General features: G+C 31.7%; 1 protein-coding gene across 1 annotated transcript; it reads left to right on the forward strand.

Moving 5' to 3' along the window:
- Positions 1-421: 421 nt before the first annotated feature.
- Positions 422-8,605, forward strand: LOC134711654 (uncharacterized). Its single transcript, XM_063572419.1, has 2 exons — positions 422-520; positions 6,374-8,605. Exon 2 carries the CDS (start codon positions 6,377-6,379, stop codon positions 8,120-8,122), a length of 1,746 nt encoding a protein of 581 aa, XP_063428489.1. The 5' UTR covers positions 422-520; positions 6,374-6,376; the 3' UTR covers positions 8,123-8,605.
- The last annotated feature ends 3,512 nt before the right edge of the window (positions 8,606-12,117 follow it).

Below are 12,117 nucleotides of genomic sequence, written 5' to 3' on the forward strand. Positions count from 1 at the left end.
TTTTACATAAATAAGGCCGTTTAGTTTTCTCGTTTGAATTCAGGTTTACATTGTCTTATCGGGGCCTTTTGTAGCTGACTATCCGGTCTTTTATAGCTGACTATCCGGTTTGGGCTTTGCTCATTGTTGAAGGCCGTACGGTGACCTATAGTTGTTAATGTTTGTGTCATTTTGGTCTGTTGTGGATAGTTGTCTCATTGGCAATCATACCACATCTTCTTTTTTTATATTATAAAGAAAATATAACAGACATAATACATATTTCAAATGTTAAAAGGTTATCAACCGAAACATGCATATATACATATAACAAATGATAAAATATGTCATTCCGATCAAAAGATTTTAAGTTTACACTTTGTCGTTGCATGGGTAATGCATTATCAATGTCATTTAAAAGTTTACTGATAACAAGAATGGGGTTAGAACAAGATTTCAGAAAACTGGAAAAGAAAATGTAAACTGCAAGAGAAAATGATTTCCACTCATAATTAGAGATGTGGTGACATTCTACTTAGAGGTAAGCTAGTAGATATATAGTTTGTACTTGTGATACAAGGCGACAGTGTTTTGTAAAGTGGTATAAAGTCAAATATTAATGACAGTAGTTTGCAGTGCTTACTTGAATCAATGTCAAATGAGAACAATGGCTAATCTTCAACTTGTATTCGCTCATAAGTAGGACAATAATCATTTCAACTCCTTAAAAGATTTAGATAAATGTTTGTTCTATAAATTGGTTTCTTTCAATCATTATTTCGTAACATATATCTTAAGTGGGCAAGGCAAAATACCAACCAACAAATCAAATTGCTAAAAAAAAAAAGCAAATTTAATCAATTCACATCAAATGGTTTTAATGCTAATAATCAGGTATTCCAGACTAGAATTATAATGTATGAATCATGTCAACTGAAACTATAGAATGCCACTTATCTATCAAATATATCATTTGAAAGAAGTGTAACTGCTTACAACGGAATGTACTCGTCACTTGTATATCATCCCTTTTAAATTTCAATTTTCAAATTCTCTATTTCCTCCTTTCGGGCATAACAAAATACATGTATATATAGATATACCAACCATTCTAGTCCTGCTCGCTCTGGTTATGTTAATTATACACAGAACATAAGGAACATACAAACGAGACATCATATAAGTATAAATCATACAAGTCCAGTTAGTAAATATAGAAAGGTAACTCTGAATGCTGTAATAAACATTTTCTTTTAACCAGGTAAAGTACAGTTATACTGTTTTTCTGCAAAGTGAAACTTTTAAATAAAATTCACACACAGAAAAGATTAAAATGTATTGTCTTCATTTATCATTAAGTATTTTAATTTGGGAATTTATCAAACTGAGATAGTAATGTTTTATCTCCTATGGTTATATTTAGGACATTAATTTAAAAGTAAAAAATGTGTTTCGTCTTCCACTTGGTTTTAACAACAGAACTGAAAAGCTGTTCATATCTGGGTATATTAAGATTTCCACAAATTGAAAGGTGTAATGTTTACTAGTAATTTATATAGGTTTATATGTGTACTGGTCAGATCCGTTGACAGAACCTTCGGCGGATCACTTGGGGCTCCGACTTCATGGAATGTATCAAAAACAAAATACGCCAAAATTTCCTCTATACAGAACTCTGGAAATCGCATTCCATAAAAAAATGTAATCATAAACGAATATAAACCCAAATGAAATGTAATAAAATCTACATAAGTGATGAGTCACATCGTTAAATTTAAATTATTTCTGTCGTAGCATAAAGTATAGACAAATCTTTGATATATATTAAAGATTGATAGATAGTTTATTTTCTAATAAAACCATGGAATACAAAGGTTACAGAGAAGTTAAATACATGCATACCAAATATTACCCAACGACATGAAACAGTCTCGATAATTTCATTTTCACACCAGCGCATAACGCTTCCGTCCTTTTCGATTAAGAAAATCCTCTGAATTCATGTCCTCATTATCGTTTTCGTCAATGGATTTTTTTTTATATATGTTTAGATTTGCAAAGTTGATCAATAATAATCTGTTATCCCTTGTGTCACTACTGTTTGTAATCCAATGGCTTATATCTTTAGAATTATTATACACATAGTCACTTGATAAATTGCAGGATTTGTCATTACCTTTGAAAGTTTTAGAATTTATTGTGTTTGGAAGAATCTTTTAATATTTTAGACGAAAAGATTTTTTGACATTATGTAAATTTAGAATATGTAACCATAAACTTCCAGTCGAACTTGGAAGATGGTACAATATAGAAAGGGAAACAAGAAAGTGTAATTTATGTAAGCTAGATATTAGAGATGAATTTCATTACATTATTAATTGTTCACATTTTAGAAGAGAGAAATAAATTTAAAATCGAAATCTTAATATAAGGCCAAATATTATAGTATTTACTGAAATTTTAGGCGACTGTCGTACAAGCGAGAGATTTACCAATCTATACAATCAGGTTCAATCCACCATTTTCTGCATAGGAAAATGTCTGTCAGGAACATGACAGCTTTTTCTATTCGTTTGATGTGTTTGAGCTTTTGAATTTGCCATTTGATATGGATTTTTCTATTTTGAATTTTCCTCGGAGTTCGGTATTTTTCTAAGTTATGACGGTTCCCTAAGTCATTCTTCAACCATCATCCTTGAATTTCCTTTTACACTAGCTATCACGGGGCTAAACTATCTTGCCTGTTGTTTGTCTGAAATCTTAATATTTGGGCCTCTGTTTTTCTTGTTTGCTGTTTTGGAATATTGAAATGCCTCATTCTTCCTATAATAAACGTAATAATCAAAAGAAAATCAATAGGTCTTTCCACCTTTTAAACTTTTATATGGAAAGATATCTTTTGTTTATTTAACGCATCAATGTAAATATAACGGAATTTGATGAGACTGTTATTAAAGTGAGAGGGTTAGCGCTATAGAACCAGGTTTAATCCACCATTTTCTACATTTGAAAATGCCTGTACCAAGTCAGGAATATGACAGTTCTTGTTCATTCGTTTTTGATGCGTTTAATTTGATTTTGCCATGAGATTATGGATTTTCCGAATTTCTCTAAGTTCAGTATTCTTGTGATTTTACTTTTTAATCCCCTCGAGTAATATTAGATCATTCTACTTTTCTGAGACATTTGTCTGTGGAACGACCTATTGTATTTGTTCTAAATATTAGGCCTTTAAAGGCCTTTCGCTTTTATTTTGATATCTATCTTATTAAAATCTGTCGTCTTGAATTTTTTTGTGTTTTGTTACACGACATATTAAAATAATTTTTATCCAAGGATGTCGTACAGTGATGTGTATTTGCCGACCCCCCCCCCCCCCTGTGTAACAGAACAATTATTCATATAGTGTTATCTCCCTCTGTCCCCTTTTTCTAGTTATCTAAATTTCTCTGAAACCTTAAAAGATATCAACACAGATTTGTCTCAAATGGTCATCTTGTCTATAGCATGTTTTGTTAAGTTTAACCAAAGTGACCTAATGCCATCTTACGGGAGTAATATCCATTCCAAAATTTAAAATGGGTGATATGCTGATGTTTGTTATTTAAATAAAGACAACACAATTACCATTAGGAACTCCTTTTTTCGATTCGCCTAAAGCTATACCACTTTTACTCTACTATGAAGTTCTGATTAAATCATATCCTAAAAATGAGAGCTGATAAGCATTAATTACCACTTCTAAGACTTTAAACTTGTACTTAAATTCTGTTCTATTCTCTTACTTTACTTTAACATCCAATAACATCTGTTTAAGCACAAACTCATCTGGGTACATTTCCGATTGATTATGTATGTAAAAGCATACATTCTCGTATTACACTGTTATCCAGAATTAAGAAACATCTAGATATTTCTAATACAAATATTTTTATGATCTTTATATTATGACCAAATTTGATTTTTATTGTTCAATATTGGGAAATGGTAATGCATGAAAATCAAAGAATAAATATGATGCAACACAGAAAACAGAGCTGCAAGAATTCTTCTTATGTACTAATATTTAAAAGGTAAATCACCAAAAATACTTAACTCTGAGAAAAATTAAAAAAGGAAAGAGGCACAAAATCTAAACCTGAAACACATTTAAAGAAATGGATAACAACTGTCATATACATAACTTTGTACATATCATACTGACAACGATATGTGAACAAAACAAACAGACATGATAGATGTATATGTCAAAATAGAGGTACAGCAGTAAATATTGTGTGATCATCTTAGTCCCTATAAAACCAGATAAATATGTAAAAAAGGAAGCACAAAAAACCAAACATATAGACAAACCAGGTAATAAACATACATCGTGAAACAAAAACAAAAAAACCCAAAGTTTAAGACTACAGAATAAAATAAAAGTAAGCATAATAAAAGCAAAATGCCTTTCCACGAAATTAGTGGAAAGGCTTAATATTTCCCCGAGGGTATCACAAGCCTAGTAGTCGGCACTTTTTGTGCTGATGTGAATTGTGAATTATATGGTTATATTTATGAATTTACTGTTTACAAATTTTTGATTTTTTTGATATACTACGGCTTTTCTACATCAGGCATAGATCACCATAGCTGTATTTGGCAAAACTTTTAGGAATTTCGGATCTCAATGCTCTTCAACTTCGTACTTTATTTGGCCTTTTTTTTTTTTTTTTACTTGTTTGGATTCGAGCGTCACAGATGAGTCTTTTGTAGACGAAGCGCGCCTGGCGTATATAATAAATTTAGTCCTGGTATCTATGATGAGTTTATTTACATTCAGAACAAATACAATAGCTCTTTCCACTGAAAAATGGCACGGAAAAGTGGAAAGACCTAAAATTAATCTGAAAAAGAAAAACAAGTTATATGAGCGTCACTACTGAGTTTTATGTAGACGATACGCGCGTCTGGCGTACTTAATTATAATCTTGGTACCTTTGATAACTATTTACACCACTGGGTCGATGCCACTACTGGTGGTCGTTTCGTCCCCGAGGGTATCACCAACCCAGTAGTCAACACTTCAGTTTTGATATGGATATCAATAATGTGGTCATTTTTATAAATTTCCTGTTTACAAAACATTGAATTTTTCGAAAAACTAAGGATTTTCTTATCCAAGGCATAGATTACCTTAGCCGTATTTGGCACAACTTTTGGGAATTTTGGATCCTCAATGGTCTTCAACTTTGAACCTTTTTTAGCTTTATAAATATTTTAATATGAGCATCACTGATAAGTCTCATGTAGATGAAACGCGCGTCTGGCGTACTAAATTATAATCCTGGTTCCTTTGATAACTATCTTTCCACGAAAAGCAGAAAGACCAAATAATCAGAACAAATACATTATGGCTTTCCGTTAAAGTAAAAAAAAAACGTATAATAATCAGAACAAAGCCAAAAGGTCTTTCCACAGAAAAGTTGAAAGACTTAATAACAAAATACGCCTTTCCACAGAAGAATGGCAAAAGATAACAATCGCAACAAATGCAAAAGATCACAAAATCTGAACAAAGCAAAAGGTCTTTCCACGAATATTGGAAAGTCCTAATATCGACTTTAGGCAAAGAGGGTGACATAATCAATCATTCTTTAAGGCCCTTAATTAATAGGAAATTTACCTATAAGCTTTTGTATTTCAACAGATGTTATTGGACTATCTTGCATTGATATATATATATATATATATATATATCTTTATAAGTTTTATTATCTTGTGTCTGATTCGTTTTACACGTTTAAGCCAATGAAATATGTTTTAACTAATTAAGCTATTTTTTGGGAGGTTATAACCAGCATAGAAGTTGTTTGGAAAGACATTATTCCATTTAGTTGTTTAAACACTATTTATTTATAGTGTTGACATCACAGTTTAATGTTTTCTCGTTCTCGTCCGTATTTATACCATGGGTATGAAGTATTACCAGCATACATTTTAATGACTGCCTTTGATGACTCCAAAGTCATATTATTTATAAATAAAACGAACTGTACGGGGGCTAAGAGGATCTTTGAGGAACCTCCTAATTAATAAAAATCAGAATCTAAAGATGTATTACCTGATCACACTTTTTGTGGTCAACTAGAGAGGTATGACTTGAACCATGACTGAATGATCCGAGACTTTTTGTAACTGTAACTGCAGATGATTATATGATCAACATGAATGAATCATCAAATTGAGACAACTCCAAGAAACTATTTAATTTAGCAATAAGATTGATCAATCCGAAACTGAAATGTATATCAATTAACTAACTTCGAGATTAATATTAAGTTTTGGCTATGATAAGACGAAATGATTTACGGTAGACCTTAAAGCTAAAGACTTTGTATTTTTATTTACATAGGTAATGGCATCAAGTAAACCTATACCATGTGGACCTTGTGAAGAAGGAAAGGTTTATACTAAAGCTGACATCTGGTGTAACAACTGTGATGAAGGCTTATGTTCAACATGTTTAAGTCATCACAAAAAATGCAAAGGAACACGTGATCATAAAACTATTGATATCAATTATAAACCATTACTCCAAGCCATCAAAACAGAATGTGACAAACACGACAAGCAACTTCACCTGTACTGTCCCAGCCATTTAATACCTTGCTGCGATGAATGTATTTCAAGGAGTCATTCAAAATGTACAGGAATAAAAAGTTTAACTAGTGTGGTGGAGAAAACGAATGTAGAAAAATCTAAAGAATCTGTAGAAAGAGATATCAAATTCATCTCACGTCTCTTTGAAAAAAATCTAAATAAAAAGTTAAGCAACATCAAAACAGGGGAACAACAATGTGAAAGCATAAAAGAGTCAATCTTTAAAGTTAGGGAGAACATAAATAAACATTTAGACCGTCTTGAGAAAAAAATATGGCAAGAAGCAGACGGACTATTGGATTATGAAAAATCAACAGCCACATCTTTCGTTACTGAAATTGAGGAGGAAAATACAAACTTACAGACAATGGAAGACCATTTACAAAGTGTCACAACCCACACATCGAAACTCCAATCATTTCTAGGAGTACATCAGATTCAACAACAATTACATGCATATCAACGATATGCGGAAGATATTGAAAATGATGACAGAGCCAACAAGTTTGACATCAAAATGAAACAAAATGATGTTATAGAAAACATACAAAGTCAGTTAGAATCACTAGAATCCCTTGGAGAAGTAGCAGTTGTTCAAACAGAAACATCGTTGAATAGGGAAACAAATGTGAGAAGGTATCCACAAGTAGAATCACAGGAACAACCCAACATAAACAACATCACGATGAATATTAAGACATCCACGGATATAAATATGAAGATGAATATCAGTGATATGATTTGTCTGATGGATGGAAGAGTATTAGTAGCAGAACTATATGGTAACGTTAACCTTTTTACTTCTGGCGGTAAACTACAAAAACAGTTACCAATATATGGTGGAGCATACAGTGTTATACAGATCAATCATACAGTCATTGCCATAACGTATCCTCTTGAGAAAGCCATAAAGATCTTCAATATGGAGAATGAAACAGTTATCCGATGTATCCCATTAGACAAAAAATGCTATGGTTTATCATTCTACAACAATTCTCTAGCTGTAGGTTTGTCACTGTACAAAAGAGGGACGAAAAGTACAAGAGGGACATCCAATAATTCCTTGGTTGAAGGTGTGAATGATAATGAAATCCGTATAATAGACTTTGAAGAAAATACACAGAAGTCACTAAAAGTGCAGAGCACCTCACCACTGTGGCACCTTGTTTACTGTTACAACAGAGTTATCTATAGTGACTATAAAGGTAATGCAGTAAATTGTGTGGATGGATCAGGTAAACAGATCTGGCAATATACACAGGATTTATCAGGGCCAAGAGGACTTTCTACAGATACTTGTGGTAACATTATTGTAGCAGATTATTACTCTAATAGAATAATACTTATATCTAAAGATGGAAAGGGTAGCAAAGTACTGACCAATCCAGAGGATGGAATAGAGAAACCTCGTTGTATTTATTTTAAACACAATGAATCGTTAGTGTTTTCATGTGATTGTCGTGGAAAATACTTGGCAAAATTTGGTTTATCTTCTGAATAGTATATACACTTAGAAGTCAAATGATATAGCCTGAGTTTGATACATGTACTGCTACCTATTATAATTATTTATACATGTATTCAATAACATTCAAAGAGAATCATTAAATTAATTTCAATCTGTACAAGTAAGTTTGGACTTTATTATTTTATCAAATCTCTGTATAATAGGAAACATTCAAATTTAAGTTTGAGTATATTTAGTAAAAGTCTTATTAGAAAATTATAATCCCTCGTGTACATTTGTTCTTTAACTTCCTTTGAATCGTCAGAAAACGATATTAGAAATTTGCAAGGAGATGATTTATAAGAAAGAGACAATTCTTATCTTTGATTCTAAAATGGTTTCATATGAAGAACACATAATTAAAGGTATTTCAACTACAAGTAAATATAATTCTTTCAAATATGGAAAATTGTATGTATAATACTAACAAAAACTTACAGCTGTACAGATTTCAATAAAGTATGATAAATTATAAAAAAAAATGCACGTATAAGCGAGCAAACTAAATGATGGACAAACAATGTGCAATATTGAGCAACAAATGAAGAATAGAAGAAAATGGCCATAAAATTTAACGAATACAGTAGTGGTAGCCTCTAATTTGAACCCGTTTTCTAATAGCATATTTATTGACATGTCCACTTGTATTTTTTGTCTATCTGATGAGTTAAGCCTTTTTCAACTGATTTTTATAGTTCGTTCTTATGTTGTACTGTTATACCACTGTTCCAGGTTAGGGGGAGGGTTGGGATCTCGCTAACATGTTTAACCCCGCCACATTATTTATGTATGTGCCTGTCCAAAGTCAGGAGCCTGTAATTCAGTGGTTGTCGTTTGTTTGTGTGTTACATATTTGTTTTTCGTTAATTTTTTTACATAAATAAGGCCGTTAGTTTTCTCGTTTGAATTGTTTTACATTGTCCTTTCGGGGCCTTTTATAGCTGACTATGTGGTATGGGCTTTGCTCATTGTTGAAGGCCGTACGGTTACCTATAGTTGTTAATGTTTGCGTCATTTTGGTCTTTTGTGGATAGTTGTCTCATTGGCAATAATACCACTTCTTCTTTTTTATATTGGTTTAAGCAAAAGGACATTATGTTATAGGAATTATAATTTAGAACCATTTATCTGTATTTCTATCATTCATTTAAAAATTGTATCTTAAATGTTAGTGCATATTTAAAAAAGTAAGCAAAATGACAGAGGAAACACAGATCACTTTGAAAGAATCAAAGGGAACAATTTGTCCAATTTCCTTTGTCTCCATTAAAGACTGTAATATAATATAATTTTATTTGGCCGAAAACATAAATCTTTAACAAACATTTCATTACAATAATATAAAATTTTTCCTATTGAACATCCTTCAGTGCATTTCCCCATTTCCTAATCAAAGTATATGTTTTCCCTATAACACCTACTTATGTAGCGAATTTTATTTTAGTGTGTTGGTGTGTATTGAATTGTGTTCTGTGTGGTTGTGTGAAGTAAACTGTGCTCTGTATGATTTTATGTATTAAGCTGTGTTTTGTGCGATATTATGAGTGAATTAGTTCTCTGAAATGTTATGTTATCAAAAATAGTGCATTGAATAGTGTTCTGTGGGATGTTATATGTTTTGTTGTGAAATGTATGTTGACGTGGTGGTGTGTATTGCATTATGCGTTGTGTGGTATTATGTAGTGAATTGTATTTCGGTGTGATGTTGTGTATGGAATTATGCTTTGTGTGGTGTAATGAAGATAATTATATTCCGGTGTGATGTTATATATTGAATTGTGCTTTGTGTGATGCTATAGAGCAATATGAGCTTTGTGTACTGTATTGTATTGCAGGAGAAAGGAATCCATGTAAATGGTTTATAAAAATAAGTTGTGCTTATAACTTTTTTGCTTGTTAAAATCTCAATAAATTCGACCTTTTACATTCAATATTTTGTATATTTTTTGCGAATGCGAATTTGTATCTTTTCGCGCAAAAAATATCTTAAAAGCATTTAAACAAATCGTTGATGATCCAATACATTAGCTTAGATTTCGCAATATAACAGATGTACTTTGATTGATAATTACTTAGTTGCATCGGCAGGTCGGAAGCTTAAACCAAGGCAATGGTTGAATATTATGAGTATAAATGATCAAAACACAGATTTTCAACTTTCCGCACTTTCATAGCAAATGACTACAAATTATTCACAGGGTTTCCATCTATCATTTAGAGCCAGATCAACTGCCTCTCTTCCATGTTTTAATTTTGTCCTATGGTTAAAACTATATACTGACCTTGAGTTCCGCGGATTCAGGATACTACAACACAAAAGAAATTGTTGCATATTTTTAATAACAACTCCACATTTTGACATTTTGACCTATTATATAGGTAAAAGAAGATGTGGTATGAGTGTTTATGAGACAATTTTCCAACTAGTCACAACTTGTAAAAGTAAATCTTTATAGGTAAAAGTACGGTCTTCAACACAGAGCCTTGTCTCACACCAAAAAAAAAGCTATAAAGGACCCCAAAAATGATAACTTATTATGTCTCTTCACTCATAGTTGTTAATTTTCTACATAAACAAATGCCTGTACCAAGTCAGGAATATAACACTTGTTATCCATTTGCTTGATGTGTTTGAACTTTTGATTTAGTCATTTAGTTAGGGACTTTCCTTTTTGATTTTTTCTTGGTGTTCAGTATTTTTGTGATTTTACTTTTGTTCCATTACAAATTAATATCATTTAAAAAGTAAAATCACAAAAATACTTAACTCCGAGGAAAATCAAATCGGAAAATCCATATTCACATGGGGAAATTAAATGACAAAACACATCAAAAACGAATGGAAACTTTCATATTCCTGACTTGGTACAGGCATTTTGAAATGTAGAAAATAGTGGATTAAACCTAGTTTTATAGGCTAATTGTTGATTTTAGTTTAAAAGTGCACAATTTCTCTTTTTGAAACCAGATATACCAGAACAGGCTTTCTATGATTTCTCTGTAGGTTTGCTGCTAAAAGGTATTATAACAAAAATACTGAACTCCGTGGAAAATTAAAAACCAAAGTTTCCTAATCAAATGGCATCAAAAGCTCAAACACATCCAACGAATGGACAGGGATTTTCTTATTTAGAAAAATGGGGGTTTACACCTTGTTTTATAGCTAGCTAAACCTCTCACAGTTGTATAAAATTCCATTTCATTAACAACGATGTGTGAAAAAACAAAGAGACACAATATTAAGTATATACAAATGTCAAAAATAGGGGTACATCAGTCAACGTTGGTTTATATCTTGATCACTATAAAAACAAAAAGATGCATAGACAAATATTTTCCATGACACAATTACACAATGACGGGATGCATAAGCACAGAGCCACGTCACATGCAAGAAAGAAACACAAAAAGGCACAGAGACAAAGCACAAAAGCAAAAACGAAAGATGCTTAATTATCATAAGACAATTACACCATGAACATAGACTTAAAACAACTAAGAAATTTGTTCCAAGACCTATGACTTTGTTTATATCATTGCTTAAGATTCAATACTATATGCTTGTCTGGGTAACAATCCAATATTTGGATTTTACACCTTTTAATGATTTGATTTGATTTATGTCCTGACAGTAAAAATATCAGCGTTCTGTCATACTAGTTGGAGGTTTAGCTAGCATTTAAACCAGGTTTAACCCACCATTTTTCATTGAAAAATTGCTTTATCAAGTCCGGGTAATATGGCCGCTGTTTTTCTCACGCGTTTAGTTAGTTGATAATGGTTGATTTTGTCAGTTTTTATGGACTTCCTGTTTACCTTAGAGTTCGACATTTTTACTATATTTTTAGCAAATTAAGGTTGTTTGTCAAATTAACAATTACATAAGAAGAAGAACAGTGCAATCAAGAATAACAAGCAACAAAAGAGGCAGAATATGCTCAAGTTACACTCTATCTTTATATGTCGAAGACAAACACAACATTATGAAT

Source organism: Mytilus trossulus, chromosome 1, assembly GCF_036588685.1.
Source record: "Mytilus trossulus isolate FHL-02 chromosome 1, PNRI_Mtr1.1.1.hap1, whole genome shotgun sequence".
NCBI classification, from domain to species: Eukaryota; Metazoa; Mollusca; class Bivalvia; order Mytilida; family Mytilidae; genus Mytilus; species Mytilus trossulus.

Coding starts and splice junctions, on each gene's coding strand:
- LOC134711654 (XM_063572419.1), top strand. CDS start 6,377: ATGGCATCAAGTAAACCTATACCATGTGGACCTTGTGAAGAAGGAAAG.